Here is a 21074-nt window from a genome sequence, read left to right on the forward strand (position 1 = left end):
CGAAAAAATTCGATAAGTAGTCCCGGTTCCGGGGAAGGGGAAATTGTTTTGTTCGCCGGTAACCGTACGGATTATACCGGATGTGTATCCACAGCGTGTACACGCATCACGGCGCGGGCACGTACCGAAACAAAGCCCCGTGTGTACCGGCCGTGTGTATGTACACGGGCAAATATTACCGCACTACTCGTGGTATTCACACTATGCAATTTTTCCTGCTGAACCTCGCTCGTACACGAGAGTAAACGAGAGTTCAGCGTTGGAGATCGTGAGAAAGGCGATACGACGATTCTGTTGCTCGTGGAGAGACAGCCGGAAGCTGCCAAAGCAATTATTGTAATGAGATTTTCGAGGTAAAACGACGCGACGGATGGAGGGGGGGGGGGAGAGAGGAGGAGACTCGAGACAGTCTCGAAGCCGCTGTCTGAGTCAGCGAATTCATCTTCAGAGCGTCTTCTCGCAGGATGGAAGAACAAGATCGTGGCAATTCGTTCGTCATGGTGTCAAGATCGAAATTGTGACACAGGGTGAAGGGAGAATTCTAACGAAAAACATCGCCAAAGTATCTCCCCCTCGATTATTTTTATCACACAAATACATATATATGTACAATAGTTGCCTCGATAAAAGTCTCTTTCATTCACGATTCTACAGTTACATAATAATGGGACAGAGAGGTATTTATTATGTAACTGTAGAATCGTGAATGAAAGAGACTTTTATCGAGGCAACTATTGTACACAGATAGTGAAGCGACCAAAAATAAAGAACACGGGTCTTTCTTAACGGCGGTAAGTCTAGTTCAAGAGTTGAAACCCTCCAAAGTTCCAACCCTCTGATGCTATCTAGAAAACTATCGAAGGTTTTCTCAACTTTGATCTGAGAAAAAATTTATTATCCCCTTTTTTCACGCTTCGCGAAGAATCTTCTCGCTTACGCCACAATGTTATACCGATTACGTAAAATCACAGATATAAATAGAACGCATGAGTGCACGAGTACAGAACAGAGGTATCGATCGATACAACGAATTAACAATTTTACTCCGAGTTAACGTAAAATTATTTTCCAGAGAAAAATCATTCCCATTGACGAATCGATAAATCGAGCGACGCTCGACAAATAAAGAAAAACTTACTCGAGGACTCGCGAACGCGAACAAGGAAATTTTTAATTTTCTAATAAAAATTGAATCCGTATCTCGATAGTCTGGTCGCGCGGTTTTCAATCGAAATGTTTCGTGAGCGCGAATTTTCCGCGTTTCAACGACGAAAGGAACCAAGTACAATGGTTCTCGATTAAAAAACAAAGGTTCACCGGTTCCCGAAAAACCAGTCAACGTACACGGTTGCAGATCGCTTGAATCACAATATCACGATGGACATAAAACATAGTTAACGACACGCGTTCACTGGCCACTGCCGCGAGAATACGCGAGTGCATTTGTCGCGGAGATAGATCTTTCGACAGCGGAATTAACGAACGCGTTTTCGCTCGGACTAAATAAACGAATGGCAGGCAAGACACAACGACGAAAAATAAACAGCGAAGGCGCGGCGCGGGGAACGGGAACTGGGACGCAACGGAATCGAAACACAGAGAACCGTGGAACGAATTGGATCCGCGGACGTTCATCGATGCGACATCGGCCAGAAATCCCAGGAACGACGAGTCCGCGGCTCTTTGAAAATTCCTGCACACGCGTCCGTGGGACCGGAAACGGTGAACGAATATCGATTTCTCGCGCACGCTCGACGCCGCGACAGGTGTAAGAAATTCGCGTTCCTGGAAACCTCGAAACGCTCGAGGGGGGTAGAGGGAAACACAAACGTGACCAAATTAATCGATTACGACCTCAAGGATGAATATTTCGTTAATTTTTGAACGGACATTCGGAGATTTCTTGACCTTCGAGATCTGGGTCTTTTTTGACCCGTATAGTAACGACACTCGCTTAAAGTTCGATCAAATGCGAGCGAAAGTATACTTGCGTTTGGTGAGAGTAAACGAGAAAGAAACAGTGCGTCGAACGACGATTATCAAGCTCGAGCACTTAGAAGGAACGTAGCACTTTTGATTACAAATGTTTTTAACTTTACATTTTTTATTTTATTTTTATAATAATTGTATCAGGAGATTGGTGGATCTCTCCTGATTGAAACGAGTACAAACACGACATACTTTAGAGGAATTGTTCTATTTTCGAAATTTGGGATATTTGAATTCTTTGGGAATAAAGTTCGTCCGATTTGTGTCGCGTTTGGATTCATTTGAAGGGCACAGACTTTTAAAAAATTAAATAATAAATATTTTGCATTGAAATTGTGCTCGACAAATGATTCGAATGGATTAGGGAAAAATATGCCTAATCACATAAAAGCGTTTAATGAAAATATTCTATCGATCGACTAACGTAAACAAACTGATTTGTCGGTAAACGTATGATTTTGCTCGAATTAATTCTACCAGGCGGATAAAATCCGACGCTTGCTCCAATTCAAATAACAAGGGACAAGATTATGCTCGCGTATTATGCAAATCGTGGCAGCATCGTGCTACCTCCTCTCACAGAGAATATCGATGCCATCTAACATACTCTTCAACCAAACTCAAACAGCCAAATATTGGCTTGCTGGGCGCACCGCGATTGCCGCTGGAACACCGCTGATACAGTTCAAATAGTCTAAGGTACAAGGGAGAGCTAATCGATTTCTCTAATGTTACCGGTGCTCCGCAAAGTAGCAGGTTGCTCGTTAGAAGATGAAACCTTGTCGGAGGGTATCCCCTTTAGGGACGAATTAGACTGTTTCAAGTAAATAGAAATGCAAATTGATATTGACCCGTGACACCTGGCAATCTTGCGACGAAAATGAAAAGAAAAATCCAATTACGAATCCCTTCTCGTAATTAATAAACTTCTGGTGTATTCTCTCGTCGATTCTTGAGAAAATAAAGAACGCAGAATAAATTAATTTATTCGAAAAAAAAAATACATTTCAACCGTTTGTATCGTGGCCCTATTTAGGTCAATTTTAAATGTTATTGAATACACTCTATCACTCGTGTCGTTTCTAATTCAATTCTTTCGTACTTGAGTATTTTATATGCGAGCAATAATGTTTATTTGTTTAATCTCTTCTGAAAAATTTATATCATCAGTGCATTAGGACTGCCAGGATATAAGTGACAGTCATCGTTTTATTTCGATTAATTCATTTTTTCTTCTTGTACTAGTTTTTTGTCGCATCGACTAACAATATCCTTGATAAGTTATCTGCAATAGATGTACTATATTTTTGAGAACATGTTTATTTACTTGAGGTAGCTTATCATGTTTCTTAAGTGGTCCTGAGCTGTTAGGGGTATACCTGGATCAGCAACTGTGTTAAGGGGATCTTGATGGTTCAGAGAGCTATTGTTTCTGGTTTACTTTCAATGATAGGGCTTATTTCAATTATGGCTGGTTTTATTGCACAACTCCCTGTATCCTGGAGAGTATATAGTTGGAGGAGTTATTCCGAGCAGAGAAAATTTTCAATGCATATTTTAAGCTTAGGTACTTTCTCCTGTATTCGAATGACATTTTGTTGGCATCGACCAGGATTTATAGAGCATGTGCGGTATACACCTGTAGCTATTCTTAATGCTGTGTATTGTATCGACTCAGTTACTTTTTATACGTCTTTAGCTGAACTGTACACGGTTGAACAGTAGTCAATACTAGATCGTATTATTGCCCTGTATCTTTCCATATACACTAACATTTACCTACACAAGTCCTCGCTTATTGTTCTCTACTGCTTTAATAATATTCCATCTCAAATGTCAACCTCGAATATTACAATACTTCCATAAATCTCGTTACATTATTCTATTAATGCATTATGTAACAATTTCGACCCAACGAGAGCCATAACCCAAATCAGCTTCGATATTTTGTTTCCAACAAATCGATCTTCGTCTTTACTCCAAAAACCAAATATCAATCACAACACCGATACTTGTAAGTTTCCTTACCTAAGTTCGTTAAATATTACGCAAACAAATTATTTTCTACGTTTTCTTTCATTTTCCACGGTTTTTAATTATACCGAGGTAATTCAACAACCAATACCGAGGTGATTGAAATACAACCGTTCGAGACGTTCGACAAACACATTAAATCGAATAATTTTCTGCAACGGAAGGGAGAGAGGTATCCTCGAGGAGCCCGAGTTACCCAACGATCCTAAACACCGACCCCTCCGGGCGAATAAATACCAAGACCTCACGTACCGATCGAATTAATGGCGTCCCCACGGTTACAGCATTCCCGCGGCGTCGTCCTGGATAAAAGTCACCAGCCAGCGCTATCAGCGAGGACATACATTACGCACGGGCCCGTGGATTCGACTGCGAATCCGTTATCGACACGAACCCCCATCATATTTTCTCGAAGAAGCATCCACCCCCTCCCTGTACAGGGAGATACACGATGTACTACACACGGAGACAACGATACCGGAAATACTACAAAAGGCTAATACCGATAAATGGCGGCTCTCCCCTCCGCGCACCATTTGTCAGGATCACTGTGGACCTCCGGTGCCCCCCTCCCCCCCACTCCATTCGAGAAACCATCAAATCGAACGAGAGAAAACATAACGTCGATCGGGCGACGGTAATTTTTCAATTACGTCCACGTAGATACCGTTGTCCCGATAATTCCCCCTCTTCTTCTTCTTCTTCCCTCTTTTCTATGCAGCGATGGGGCACGGAGAGGGGGCTAGGAGTAGGACGCGCGGCGCCGATGCGCCGTATCGATTTCAGATTCCAATTTAATGCCGTCGCGGTATCCGAGCCACGATCTTCCAATACCAATTTCGCGTTATCGGCCTCTGGCCGACTACCGACGGCTTCCGTCTTGTCGGGGACACGCCGCCCCCCTTCGGCTAGGCTCGGATAGGCGAACTCGGGACCCCTTGACGACGAACGGTGGTACTCGAGCAGAATTACCTCCAATTGGAGACGAACTCGCGACGGAGCACGGATTGCGCGGTGGCTAAATCTTGTTTCGAAAACGTTGAACCGGTCGAGAAGTATTTTGGGGGGCAGGGGGCTGATTGATATTGGGGAGACCGGTATGGTCAAAGTGTAGTGTTAAATACGGGGTACGATGTTTATGGTCTGCTGAATTCTCAAATATTGTTTGAAAAATGTTAAACTGGGTAGAGGAGTATATTTTGGGGGGCAGAGGGGGGAATAGTATTTAGGGGGATTGGTAAAATTGAAGTGTGGAAATATTAAATACGAGAAGCGATATTCATAGTCTGTTGAATTTTCAGACGTTTTTGAGAAAAGTTGAACTGGGTCGAGGAGTATATTTTGGGGGGCAGAGGGCTCATTAGTGTTGGGGAGATCGGTAAAGTTGAGGGGTAGATATTGGATACAATGCACCATTTTTACAGTTTTCTAAATCCCCTGATATTATTTTAAAAAAGTTGAACTGGAATAAAAAGAATTTTTAGGGGGCAAGGGGAGATAATTAATGTTAGGGATATCGACAAAGTTGAGGTGTGCAAACTGTAGATATTCTCAGGTATATATTGGGGCATGATATTCGCGACCTACTTGGTTTCCAGGTATTATTCTAAAGGAGTTGGGCTGACCCGAAAGGTGTCTCCAGGAGTGGGGAATAATTAGTACTGGTGAGATCGGCAAAGTTGAAGTGTATTACGTATAGGGTCCAAACCGTCGTCAAACTTGACGCACATAGGAGCTGGCATATATACTGCTATGTGGAATCTTATAGTCGATATACAAGGTGATTTATATAAGATATTATAAGCTATTTTCTCAAAAACTAATCAAGAATATCGACTCGATTTTGTTTTCAATTTAATGGTTCAAGTTGCCTAATCTTTTGATGTATAATAAATACATTTGAAAAGAGGCAACCAATAATCAGAATACGAGGAAAAAGGGCAGAGATATTTTCTAATAGAAATCTGTTGCTACATCGTACACTTCGGCTACCTAAACTACCTTAACTCCCCCCCAAAAAAAACAGCACCCCGTTCCCATTCTACAAATTGAAAAAAAACCATGGATGCAAATTTTATAATAAATCACCAAACATTTTTATAATAAATTCCACCTGTTGGTCTATTATATAAATATCCTCTATTCACTAGCTTTCTATATCGCGGTGACCTTTTGAGTTATTTCTCACCTGGTGTGCAAAATTTCCAAAAAAAAATTAAAAACGATTCATCGATGCGTGTACGTCGAAAATTAAATTTTTCCTCCCGAAAAATGAGTATGCTCCGTCGGTGAATTGGTGGTTGTTTCTCGTGTTCCAGTTCCCCCTCACCAAATCGTGATCGTCGATGACTCGGGGATCGCACGGAACTCGATGGTGGGCCCGTACATGGAGGGCGACACTCTGCGGCTTTACTGCGACGTGTACGGCGGTGAGTACTATGTAATATTACGTCGCTCGTGTTCCCGTGGTTCGCTCGAGAGGACTGCCCGCTGTCCGAAGCAATCCCAAAAACGAGCACAGCTTTCGTGGATCGTCGAAGGCTCGTTTACAATGGAGTTTACGCCCGGCGATCTGCCGTACAGCTCGGTAGGGAATGTTGGGTATGCGCGACGCTACTGCCGTTTTAATTATTTGCGCAGCTCCCCTTTGTTACATTTTCTTTTTGGACTTTTTCCTGTTCCTTCTTTTTACTCTCTTTTTGCAACGAATTACGTGAAATTACGTTATACGCTTAGGCGGAACCATGATTATTAAACGCGCCCCGTAGGTAGAAACGATGTTAGAGCGGCGGGAAGAGTTTCGAGGCACTGGGGCGGGTCTACTATTTTTACCAAAACGCGTAACTTTTTAGTAAATTGCGCTGTATACCGGCTTGTCGCACAGGAAACTCTATATTTTCTCGACCGGGAGGTCGCAATTGTTCAAGATTTTAAAAGAGGCAGGAATTATCTGAAACTGCGCGTTTAAATCTCGTGCACCCGAACCGCTTGTGCTTTTTCGTGTGTTTTGAATGTCTGTTGGTATTAACGAAGATCTAAATTTTCCGCTCATTATACGGGAAACAATTAGAACGAAACAATTTGAAAAAATTGGTTCATTGATAGGATAAATTTGAATAATTTTCGAGGCGATACCGAAGTAATTTCCATCTCTACGATGTAAAGTCGAACGGAAATATTCCAACTCGATAATATCCCTAAATACATTTAATTCTCGGTTCTCGTTTTATCGCAATACCCAGCGACGCGATCTTCATTGTAAGCGCGGTTTTCTCGACATTTCAAATTTCCTCGACGCAGGAATGCATTCCATACAATCGCGCTGCATTATTCGTTCGTTCTGAGTTGAAGCCTTCATCAAAAAAACACGGAAAAATCGGGCCACATGAATCGATCGAAATCGAGCCGAGAGAATTAATATTCTACGGCTGGGCGCGAGAACAGAGAATTTAATGACTACGCGGCCGAAAAAGTCCTCTCGCAGCTGGAAGCCTGGATTTCGATAAAAATCTGTATGCACGGGCAACGTGACACGAGCGCGACTACGATGGCTTGATTTTTCCTACGGTATATTTTTTCTTAGACGAATTATCGAACTCACCGGTACAGCGACAAAAAGTTGCATTTATCGCGGTAATGTCAATTATGCGATAAATCCATGTGAAATAAAAAGAGGACAAACATTATTTCTTCTTCAATCAGAAGTAACATGTACTGACATTTTTTTTAATCGGACGAGTTACGCCACTGGTTGCAACTCACGTGTTATGTTAGCAAAGAGTTACATTTCATGGCAGTAACGTAAATAATTTTTTTTTTCGAATCAAAAGTATCACGCACTGGCATTTCTTTTATCGGACGAGTTATGCCACTGATTGCAACTCACGTGTTATGTAAGCAAAGAGTTACGTTTCGTGTAGTAACGTAAATAATTCTTTCTTCTCGAATCAGAAGTATCACGCACTGGCATTTTTTTAATCAGACGAGTTACGTCACTGATTGCAACTCACATGTTATATTAGCAAAGAGTTACATTTCATCGCAGTAGCGTAAATAATTCTTTCTTCTTGAATCGAAAATTACATATGCGCGTACTGGTATTATTTTTCAAGTATTATATTAACGAAAAGTTTCTTTTAACGTAATAACATAAATAATGCAATAAATCCATGTGAGAAAGATAAAATGATTTTTTTTCCCCGGAACGCGTTCGCGTTCGAGTTTACACGAATCAGAAATGAAGTTGATGCGTTTCCGCAGGTAAGCCAGCACCGACAGTCTCCTGGTACTGTAACGACCTGCTCGTCAGCAACAAAACCGTGACCGTGCGGAGCGGCGTGACGCGCAGCGAGCTCGTTATGAAAAATTTAGGACGGGACGACGTCAGCTCGACGCTCACCTGCAACGCGACGAATAACAATAGGTCGATCCCGCTTTCCTCGTCCGTTCGCGTGAACATGAATTGTAAGTATTCCCGTTTGTGGCCAGGACGATAAAAAACTACTCGTGCCTGTTCCTACTTCCTTGGTTTTGTTCCCTCTCTCCCTTCTCCCTTTCAATGGAGTGAAAAACTTGTGATTTTTCTCTTCGACGCTGTTGAAAATGTTGGTCGTCCAAAAGATAAAATAATGAAAACCAGGAATTTTTTAGCGGATCGAGGAAAAAGGATTGAGAAAGTTTTTGGAAGCTACAGTCGAGTCGAAGAAAGAATCGACTCGACCTCCCACCACTCATGAGCGGGGGCGGTACTCTTCCCCCACTCTGTTCGTTGATAACTGGTGGGAGTCGAGAAAGTTGTAAGCAACGTTGAAAGTCGATCTAACATTCGTTTGGCTGTTTGTTCATGAATTAAGTAAAATAGGGGCATAAATAACAATTAAGTAGAGCATAATCTCTACAATTGGATCCTAGAATCTACTATAATGAAAGGATTATAAATACTCGATATAAGAACTATTTAAAAAAATGATTCTCTGTTTTCTCTTTTGTCAATAGTAGCTAGAAAACCGATAGTAATAAATCGAAACTAGTCGGAAATATAAATTGTTTCGCTAGAAACGAACACGTGACATATTGAATAGATTATTGAATTAATTTTTGCACCGACTGTCCCTTCTCAACCAACACACCATCGAGCTCCAACTTTGCTTTTCTACGACTTCGGGGTAATATTTTGTTATTGACCAGCCATCACCGCGAGATGTTTATCGGCATAATAGAAAATCCGATGGTCATTTTTCTAGCCCCGGTCACGGGCCATGATGCGGGATTGGAACAAACTACCTCGTCGATGGGCGCAGAGATGAAGTTTTCAGTCGCTGAGCAACGAAGTTTTCGATCGACTTCGATCCAATTTCGACCCGACCGATATAGGAATCCGATTGATTTTCAGGGAACTTCTATAAAGAATCTTTCGAAAATTGCCATCGAACCACGACTAAGTTCTATACTTCGAAAATTCCACTCTTGTTATTTTCAATTTACATCGGGTGTATCGTCGAGACTCGTTCCCTGCACGAAATGTGCACGTGAAAAATGTTGAAGAATCGTTGAAGTTGCAGCTTAATATTTTAAACGTAACTTCCGGCTTGGTACCGTTTCAAAAGATATACATTCCGTAACCAAAGGTTAAAGGAACATTTTTTTGATTCCGTTGAGATTGGACTTCAAGCGCCAGCCTCGAGGCATTAATAAACTCGGTTGTTCTACGATTATTATTAAAGATAACTCGAAAGTGTGGCAGAGAACGTTCCTCTTAAATTCTTCGGATATCAATTTGCACGAAACACAGAATTAACTGGGCAAAATCGATCTTCATTTTTCAACAAACGTAAATGTCCCAATAACTAACTATGTCCCTGTAACTGTCGTTTAAATTGTTCTATTACTAAATTTTGGACACTAAATTTGCACTTCGTTTTTACGTAACACTGCACAGAGATTGCATATTTATTTAGAGAAATAAATAACAACAGATGAATGTACCATAAAGAGACAACTACTGTAAGTAAAAAGTATGAGAATTGTCATGATCTAACAAAGGCAATGATTTTACCATTCATCTTACATCCGTCACCCAAACTGTACAATTTTTGTGACAATTTCTCAAGTGACAGTAAGAGAGACATTGTAAATTTTCGATTAATCGGAAGTCGACCGTATTCGACGTATGACAAAATTTTCACAAATAAAAGAGACGTTAAGTAAAATTATGCCACAATTTGGAACGATTTTTTACTCTTCTGAACTTTTGAAATAATTAGACAAAGTTACGGTAAGGAATGACCTTAAAGTGACACTAATCACTTCGGGACATCTAACCAATTCGGATATTTGTTGATAATTTTATCCATCGATTTCCTCGTTACTGAAGAAACTTTTAAAACCAAACGCCACCATACGTGCCTGTATTCCTCAAAGAAAGTTAACTCGTGACGTTTCTCGATCTTTATCGGGTGCAAAACTCTGTAAAAGGGGGAGGGGGCAACAAGAAATAATAAGTATACACGTCAAAGCTGAATCAAGATGAACGATAAGATCTTCCGTGCGGTGGTACGCATCGGAAAGCCCGGGTATTCCCCAAGGGATACCCTTATATTCCTTGCTAGCACCGAAAGCCATTTTCCAGCCGCGATGCGTGAAAGAAATGGAGGAGAAGCGGTCACGGGTGTGGCCATTAAAGGGTGAATAACGTCTATGGAGGTCGCTCTCTGTGGAAAGGATTTCGATTATCTATACAGTGATTTAAAATATTCCCGATAACATTTGCGGATCAGGAAATGGCCGTCTCTCTCAGGAACCCGAGACTCGATTTCATCCGATCGGAAACAAAGCGAGAACTTATGTAGGTATCGTTTATAACTCAATAGCATCGGAAGCTACTCACGAGGGATACGAGGTCGGTTGAAAGGATGACGGTCGATGATGAGATCTCAGATGGTACTGTATTTTTCGAGCGAATTGGAGCCAACGAGGGAAGTTTCGAAGAAGCGTCGGTTTCAACAATTCTTTTCCGAATAATTTTTACGCGGAGCGTAAAAAATCGAAACGATTAATTTCAGTTGAGAAATCGACTCAAAATCGATCGACCTGTTTGAGACAATCGATGGTTTAATAATTCTGAATATAAATTTTTATCGGTACGATGATTTTTCTAACAACTTACTATTTCTGGATGATCTCGAAAGAAAATCTTGAGATTTGATCAATTTTTTTCAAGTAATTTTTTGTTCTATTTCAATTTCATGCAAAAAACGGAACAATTAATTTCAGTATGAAATTCGAATCGAAATCGAAGCCAGAATTGACCCCGATTAAAAAAATTACCTCCAACGTTCGAATTCAACTTTAGTGTCTAAATATTATTTAGTGATCTTAAATATAGACTTTGTTTTTTTTTCTCCCTTGTTTTTTAAATAATTTTATAATCCCAAATATAAATCGACACGATTTCTCAAAATAATAGACAGCTTTTTACATATTAAATAATCTTGAACGAAGACATGGTTTTGACATGCAATCATTTCTTTTCGAATAATTTGTATACAGTGGACAAAAAATGAATGAAATTAATTTCACTAAAGTAATCGGTTCAAAATCGATCAAACCGTCCGAAACGATTAACTTTAACGCGAAAATACAGTTTAACAATCCTAACTATAAACTCTCGCGACGACAAAAAAATTTTTTTTTTCATGACAAAAGACCGTTAAACTTTTTGAATAATCTCCAACTGTAGAAATTTAATAATTAGGTATTCGTGGATCTCGAGAGGAATCAGTGACTGATTGCGAAATTTGTCACGGAGTTTATCGAACTTCTGCGCAAGTGACGTTCTAAGGCACAATCCTCTTTGAACATATCCGATGGTAATGACAGTGGCAGCAATTATTGTACTTAGCCGTAGTGCCGGAAACCTAATCGATACCATTCGGTAGTTTCGTCGATAGTTGAGCATTCTGCAGCGACACGGTCGATGGACGCCAGATGACTGGAATATAACTCCGTTATCTTTGCTGTTGCAAAGTTGTGCAAGATTGTCGTGCAATTTAATAGTATAGTGAAGTTCCGGCTGATGGCTTCGTTTCGCGTCATGTATTTCTTAAACAAAGTTCGGCCCTTACCGATGGTTACTATGATGTCGTTTTCTCAAGTGTCTCGTCCTGGAACAGTGTACATTCTCCTTGATTGTTCCCAGACTGCTGATTCTAAATCAATGATAAGAATTTCTATGCTCGAAGTCTGAAAGCATTGAAAGCTCTCTTTTGTAGTTTGAAATCACGAGAGGAAAACAAAATACGTAATCGTTCTGGAATAGACTACGTTGGTATTCACACGGAGAGATAAATTCATCCTCGAATGTTGCAAAATATCGTTCAGTTTTTAAGGGTTATTGTTGAGGAGAAAATCCTCCGAAAATAATGTCTTGAGTACGTGTAGTGCTACACTGAAGAAATAAGACGTGAATTGAATAATCTATACGATTGTAAACAATACGAATAAATACTTGGAGATGTAACAATAGGATGACCTATATTTATCAATGTCTAAGCAAAGTCAAGCTAGGATCATTTGTATCGAAAATATTTTGTAAGAAGGATTTTAGAATTAATATTATTCGTTTGAAAATTGAAAAAATTGATGTAATTGGCTTTGTTACTTTTGTTACAAGATACTCTCAGGTCCTGAAGATCAATAGAGAGACACTATCCATCAGTGGCATATCACAATGATTGTACATCTACCTAACTAATAACAGGCCTGGAGACGAAACACCAAATGAAATTACTAAATGCTCCTTGAATGATATTAATCGTCCAAATTTCTCTTTGCTCCTTCTACTGGTACTCCAAGTCTTGAAGACCAATAAACAGACATCGTTCATAGGCAACAGATAACGAAGGTTGTATTCAACTAATGGTAAGCTTAGGTACAAATCACCATGCCTCGATGAAATTACCGAGCACTTCCTAAATAATATTAATTTTACTGCAAGTCTTGATGATCAGTAATGACACCATCGTTAGCAGATTACAAACTAGGTCTAACTAACTAATGGCAAGCCTACAGACAAAACACCATGTCTAAGTAAAGTTATTAAGTGCTTCTTAAATAATATTAACCGTCCAAAAATTATATTTATACCTATACTAAGCCTTAAAGTCTTCCAAGAAGACATATCAACAGATCATAACACGTCTACCTAACTGACATTATAACCAATACGTAAATCGTATATAAATTTTCATCCTAATTTCGTAACGTATACAATCCCTGAATACAAAGATAGAGACACAACCCAGTGTCAGATTACAAACTCCCTCGATCTGTTTATTTAACGAGAAACCTAAAGACAAGCACCATGTCCGGAGTGAAGGATACCAAGCGCTCTTTGAATAATGTAAATCGCCAAAAAATTGTTTTCGTACCTTCCACCTTGAAATACACCTCGAAGACCAAGTAAGGAGATACCATAGTCGTTGGATCATAAATGCGGCACGTCCGCCTAACTGACAACAGAATCGCCGAGACAAAGTACCGTGTCTGAGTGAGGTTATTACCCTCGGACCTGATTCAGCCTCGAGGAAACTGGAAGGAACGAACCGGAAGCTAGTGAAAAAACCAACGAACAGAAAACAGACGGCGTAGTCGCGGCGCAGCGAATGCTGTGAACTATATCCCGCAGGGACCGGAGACATCCGGTCGCGTCAAGTCGCTCCACGACAATGCGGGGGGACGCCGGTCGCGCTCTCTCGCACCACTTCTGGGAATTACGCGCGTGGTAAATTATTTAAAGTTCAGTCGAGAAGCCACTCGGGAGGAGCACGCTGACCAGGTTCAGTGCGTCGAGTGGGGACAGGTGTCACGAGTGGACGTTGCACGGAGGGTGCTTGACATCTTTCAAGTCACGGCATGGAATCGCGATGGTCGCGGCTCACTTCCGGGAAACCTGCGAGCCGGAATTTTACGCCGTGAGATTTACGTCTGCCGTGGCCTTATTTTGAAAAAGTGACTCGGTTCGTTCTCCCGAGAGGGGCCGATGCAAATTTTCCAGTTGAATAAAATCGATTCGACGAGCGTGACGCGAGTCGAAAGATTCTTCGTAACTGAGACTCGTAATCTCGGTAGTCGCGGGTAGAGGCGAGAGATGAGGATAGCGTGGCGGGGATGGCTCCTCGCTGACCACCAGCGGCCAATTGCTGCGGAGCGAAAGGATGGTAGGGGTGGCCCTTCGGTGACCTTCAGTGGCCAATTGCCGTGGAGTGAAAGGGTGGTGGGGGACGGCCGCTCGGTGACCTCGAGCGGCCAATTACATTCGCCTCGACCGAACGCCTCGCGTCCTCGGACCTAAACGTTGCTTTAGCGCGCAGTGGTCCTTAACCCTGTTCTCGAAACACGAACACTTTCACAGAAATTTCTCTCTTACCTTTCAGTGGTTTATCAACGATACACTGTTTTCCTGTCCAATTAACGAAGCTTATTTATATATTTAAAAAATAGTTACGGGTGAAACGGACTCGAAACAATCATACCAGAGGATTTCTATAAAAATTGGCTCCATCTTACTTAATTGAAACAACATCGTTTTCAATCCCATTTATATTCCAATTCCATTTCACGAGTCGGGAAACTTTTCGCATTAATCCTTGACCCTATCGAGCCTATATTTCAACCCCATTGAACTCAGACTTCGGCCTAATCGGCGGCCGATGCACGAACTCGCGCTAATGAAAATAAATAGTTCCCAAGGAAATTAGAATCTATGGCTTCCCTCAACTACTTACCGGAAACGCGTAAAATTCCTCAATCAAATTTAAGCGCAATATTTTCAGGGGTCACTAATGAGAAAAAAGCAATATCCCGTTACGAGCGTAAAGTAACCGAGTGCCCTCCGGCGCGCGTCAGAGTTTACGAAGAAACTTGATCGGCCATAGTTCTCGCTAGAAGACATGGCGGATAGTATTCTCCACCGGAGGAAGTTTCGCCTAATGTTTTCAAGCTTCTGACGAGTGATCTTGTCACAAATCTCGTACCTTTATTCGTACCAACCTTAAGATTTCACTTCTTTATATCGTTACTTTGACAATATTAGATAACGCTTTGTTCTATTGTCGAGCGTTCCTCCTTGTATAGACCTCGTGACTAGCGTCCAAGATTGCAGAAACAGAACTACCACGAGTCTCGCCCGATACTATAGACGAAGAGGTTAATAACACCAACACTACAACAATGCATTCGTTTCTTTTATTATCACCGAGGACTATCTGTCCCCTGGATTATCTACCGGTTGAAATTACTAAAATTCGGTCGGAAAAAGTTGACCGCTCCGCTTTAAACGAACGCTCTTTTAGCGTCTTCACGAGGCAGTTTATCGCATTCAGTCATAAAAACTTCTACCCGCTTTAATCTTGTCCGTGTCGCCTGGAAAACGGTACTCGTTTGGGATCGGTTCGTTCGCGATAAGCCGCGAAATTTATCCCGAGTGAAAAAAAAAAGAAGGAAAAAAAGAAAGGGGGAAAATATCAGATTTTCAGAGACCGGATAAGAAGGAGCAGCGAAACCATCCCCGGAGGGAAGTTCTGGCAGACTCGAATGCACCCCGCTGGGCGTCGTTAAATTATCATAACGTCGCTGATAAAGCGCATTATTACTTTGCCACCGCAACACGTCGCGATCTCAAGTGCGTTTTAATCGAAGATTCCTCGAGATCGATTCGCGATCTGCGTCAAATTTTCGCGTCACATGGATCTGGGTAATTATTTCGATTATCAATGTTACAGATCCATCAATATTTAGATGGTGCAACAACGTAAATTATTCGATTCGAATCGCAAATCTGATAAGACAATGTTGGATAATGGAAGCATTAATAGGAGCTCTTGTTGGTTTACGATACAACAGTCGAAACATTACAACGATCGTGCACGCTACGCGTGATGTATATACCGAGTGATTTGCCAAAAGTTAACGTTGAGTTGTAAATTGTTACATAAAAAAATATTTCCAACAGACGTTTCACGGTACGAATGCAAGTTTCTCGAGTTTCTTGATCCTTGTATGTAAAATTTCACCCTCGAGACAAATTTGTTTAAATAGTTATCAGTGTAAATAATTCTCAATAAGAAACTTTCAATTTTTGAAGGTAAACAAATTTTATTTTCACACTTACACTTTTTATAAGAAATTGATGATAAAACTCTCTTTACGTTTTTATCACTGTTCGTGGAACAGCCTATTTATCAAATTCGTAGTTTATCAAACAATAAAGAATTGTTGCAAGATTTTAGAAAAATAGGAGGTGGAATAATCGGGGCTGTCGTTTTACGTTTCGAGATCTTTGAATATTTACGATGATATTTTAATCGCGAAAGTTGTGGGGGGCCGTGCTCTATAAGGAGATTCGCACGAACCTGGCCAACGATTTCTATATTTCATACGTATCTGCGTCGCTCGAAACGGCGAACCAGCGACCTCGAAATTACGGTGTAAATTCCGCCGTAACACGCGACGCGAGTTAATAGGTAATTACTCCCGATAGCGTTGAATTATCGAGTAATTATGCGTACCACGGGAGAAAAAAAAAGAGGAGGAACGCCCGGATCTGGTTTCCGGGTAAAGTGGATCGGAATACGTCGGTCGTTCTCAATTACACCGATTCCTATCGAAACGAATCGCGAAAGAAGGAACCGTCGATCGGACACGTTACTGGGAATTTCATTTACATTCGAGGGTAATCCCCGTGCTTCGTCGCGGCGTATCGAAAGAAGCGACCAAGTTACCGATATCGCTGGTTTTAAATTTTCCAGAGAACTTTGAACTGTTGGAAAAAATTCGGGGAACACGATTGGGTAAATTTTTACGCAGGTATTTGGTAAATTTTTAGTTAGATATTTGGTAAATTTTTATTTTAGTATTTAGTAAATTTTTATTTTGGTATTTAATAAATTTTTATTGTGGTATTTAGTAAAGTTTTATTTTGGTATTTGGTAAACTTTTATCCAGGTATTTGGTAAATTTTTATTTTAGTATTTAGTACATTTTTATTTTGGTATTTAGTAAATTTTTACATAGGTATTTTGTTTGTTAATTTAAGTAATTTATTTATTTCATTTTTATTTACATATTTGGTAAACTTTTATTTAGCAATTATCTGATTGGTAAACTTTGTCGATTCATATGGTAATCTTTTCACTTATAAACTTATCTCGTTAATTTTACATGCTAAAATCGTCCACATATACTCTGTACATAATTTAATACAAAGTACAAAGAATAACACGGATCGCGAATCATTGATGTACAATTCGCAAAGGTTCAGAGAAATGACATCAAAGTAAACGAACATATAAGTTATTGTTCTAAGTTCATCCTATCTTTACATTATCCGTATGCTCTCACAAACACTCTGAAACAACTTCAAATTAATTAAGTTTATCTTCTGGCCTAAAGACACTCCAAACATCCGTAAGATAAGACACATAAAATGCCTTAATGCTACAGCCTGAACCACCGAAAGGAGTAATTTTACGATCCTAATCCTTGGAGGACCTAGCTGAACCTGGAGAACGGAGGTGCTCACGAGAGCTGCCCTTAATAGTTATCGTCGTACTCGCGAAGGGCTTGAACAATTTTCACGCAGCCGTTTTTGAAATTAATGCGATCGCACAAATAGAATCTCATTTTTCCAATACTTTGCAAACTCTTCTTCCTTTTTCGCCCAATCTTTTCTCCTATTTACGTAAGAACATTTATTTCGTATTAATCACGATTTTACCATTAATATAACTGCACACATTATTAGCCCCCAATATAGAAAATTTTCTTAAAAATTTGAAACGCTTTGTTTCTTTTTTAAATTGTACCGAACGATGTTTATTGCAACAATATTTCATCTCATGTAAGTTATTATACTTTACTTTTGTTACGTTTTAATTCACAAGACGTAAAAAGTATTCTTTCTGTTTACACATTTCCATATTTTCAGTTAAAGTAACGTTTCTTTCGATCCTCTCGTGTTGAAGATTTTATGAAGAAATAAACTATACTTGTTAACAGAGATGAATTAAAATCGTGTAGACCCCCGAGGCCACAGGTACTGGCGAGGTACCTGGTAACCATTTACAAAAGAAAAGGAAAAATGTTAGAGAGAAATTCAATTTACCTTTATAAAGCTAACAACGATTAAAATTCAAACGTTCGCTTTGCGCAATTTCTTGGAAACAAAGTCCTCCGGAGCATCGGTAAACTGTAAGTTCTCGGGTACGTCGTTTTCAATTGCCACGAGAGCAAGTCTGTTTTGGCGTTTTTGTCCCATTGGCGATCTTAATCTTTGGAGACCCTCCAGCTGGCGTAGGCTCCTGAAACCTCTAAAGCCATGGCTTAATCCTGCCTCGCTTCTTAAACCTACGTAACTGCGTACTTGATTTTTTACTATAACAATCACCGCCGTATCCTACACGTAGCAAACTTTGTCAGTGATCGAGTGTAATTTCCCCTTCTTTATTTACCAAAATGAAATATTTAATTTCTAATAAAATTTCTAAAATTTCTTCGGTGTATATCCTAATTTAAACAAGTCTAACACAAACTGACATATTTTAATTTTCCCTGTAACAACAATACACAAGGAATTGTGATAAAATTAAAATAAAATTAAACAATACAAAGATACACGTTACAAAAAAAATCATAAGAAAAGGGGATTAATTTGACCATCATGGGAACCTATAAGAAGACCGCGTTTAATAAACCTCACTAGTGATCACACATCTAATAAACACATCTGATAAACCTCATTAGTATAATTCTCTCTTTTTCCTTTACCAAAATAAAATATTAAGCACCATACATACAAACTTCGAATACATCTACAAACAAAAACATTTTACTTTCCTCCCCTGATCCTAAAGGACATGTTCAGTGACCGAGTCCGACCCTCCCTTTTCGTTTATCAAAATAAAATAGGGACGAGGTGTTCTTCGATTGCGGAATTATGAAATTGCCTTCAAAATGGACAAAAGTTATCTGACAAAACGGCGGATATTTGATCCGAATCCGAAAATTCTAACTTCATTAATTTCATCGTCGAAAAGTGAAGAGAAAAAACGCTCAGAACATTTTACTTCGCCTAATATCAACCACCGTATATTCTAACTGTAAATAAGTCTACTCCAAATCCATTCTACTTTCCATCCTGCCCCATTGTATTGGGTTGTTCGGAAAGTCATTTCATTTTTTTTTTTTTTTTTATGAAAGTGAAACACGATTTTTTTAGAGTGTATAAACATTTTATTAAATTATATATTCTCCATTTTTGAAAACAAAATGACTTTTCGAAGAACCCAATAAAAGACACGTCGTGAAGAAATCGTGAAAAAAAAGTAGATTAATTTACCCGTCGGTAAATAAACCAATGGTTCACGAATCCTTTCGAGAGTCTGACCAAAAGTAATCGTAAACATTCGCACGAAAGAGGGTAGACGCATCACGAGGAAATCCGTGTCGACGAACGCGTTGCGTATCGCCCGTCACCGAACGTTGCTCAACCAAGAATGCACCATGACGCCATTGAAAACGTTGGATCCCTTTTAGCGAGTCGTTTCGCAGTAGCGGCCGTCGCGACGCGATACTACGCCGCGCGTTGAACACCGGAAGCGTATTATTAACTCGGCGAGTGCCAAGGTTGGCCTGAATACGCTCGCGAAACGCGCCTCGAACGGGCCGGGGCTCCATTGTGTGCACGCGCATAGAAACGGGCATAAAGAGGCAGCGATGGCTTATTTTGTTCTCCCTCTTTATGGCGTAACGAGCCACGCGTGCACAACCCGATGATACATACGTCCGAGTTCTTTTTTGCCTACTCGCGCGCCGACTGCTCTCGCGAAAGCGGTTCGTTTTCAACGTTTCAACACGCTGCTACTCGCGACGCCCACCGTTGATGTCTCCAATGGTGTTCGTTGAATTAATTTCACCGGTGTGACCGGGAGTGGGGCTGATACACGCCCCCTGGTGAATGACTCGAAACAGGTTTGCACAAGATTCACCGCGAGGGGAAGAATTTCAAAGAACGTTTACGAAAGAAATCTTCTTCTGGGTGATAAACAAATTTGTAAGATTCTTTTCTAGCATTTAACGAAACACGATATATCGTGCACTCCTTACGAAAGAGACGGTGTAACTTTATGTAACGTTCAGGGGATAATTTGTTTACCACAGAGAGAAGAATTTTATAGAACGTTTACGAAAGCTTCTTCTCGGTGATGAACAATTTGTAGGATTCTTGTTTAATATTTAACGAACCGTTATAAAAATTCTACTCTCCCTAGGAAAGGGTTCGAATAAGTTTTAAATGAGGTGTGTAATTTTTACATATAATTGTAATTTTACGTGTAAAATATAATTTTTAAATACAGAAAGAATATTTCCCCTCCGAGGAAATAAATTATTTATTACTTTGTTCGCGATCCGAAAGGCTGTGGAAATTTTTTTTCCACTTGAGGGCCTCTCGTTCCCCCGGTTACGTCGCTTTTGTGAAAGATCCATGAGAAATCGGATGCGCGGCGGCTGCAGCCGGCAAGATTTTCGACTAACGGGAACGTTAATCGGCCGTGAGAACCATTCCGATCCAGAGTGCTTCGGTGGGGTTCGTTCGCTCGCGAGAACGTCCTTGCCTCCCCTCAGCCGGGTAATTGATCGGCGGGATCCAATTTCGTTCGCATAATGATATTCAGGCCGAGAAAACGGAACGATTCACCGTTGTGCGATCGCTCTTATTCCAATTCGGTACGTTTCTTGGAGCTAGCCTCTGCTCCATGCATCCGCAAGCAACGGTTCTCTTTGAAGGAACGCGATAGTGCCTCGCTTAATGTTTGAAAATCGAGATCGTTCATTTTTAGCAATATAATATACGAAGAATTTTTTATCGCCACAGATAAAGCACCCCAATATAGTGGAGATGATCGATCTTGAATCCGGGCAATGAATTTTATCATTACCCGAAACGTTACTGTCAATACACGAAGCACAAGTGGAGAATTCATCGTCAGGACGGA

The 21074-nt window shown here is 40.4% G+C and overlaps 1 protein-coding gene across 3 annotated transcripts in view; it reads left to right on the forward strand.

Moving 5' to 3' along the window:
• LOC143145887 (neural cell adhesion molecule 2) overlaps positions 1-21074 on the forward strand; it is a 416497-nt gene that overhangs the window by 357187 nt on the left and 38236 nt on the right. For all 3 annotated transcript variants that reach the window (XM_076309675.1, XM_076309673.1, XM_076309674.1), the window contains 2 exons: positions 6342-6452; positions 8284-8487. In XM_076309675.1, the coding sequence (XP_076165790.1) occupies positions 6342-6452; positions 8284-8487 (315 nt within the window). The remainder of the gene's footprint in view (positions 1-6341; positions 6453-8283; positions 8488-21074) is intronic.

This window comes from Ptiloglossa arizonensis, chromosome 4 (genome assembly GCF_051014685.1).
Source record: "Ptiloglossa arizonensis isolate GNS036 chromosome 4, iyPtiAriz1_principal, whole genome shotgun sequence".
NCBI classification, from domain to species: Eukaryota; Metazoa; Arthropoda; class Insecta; order Hymenoptera; family Colletidae; genus Ptiloglossa; species Ptiloglossa arizonensis.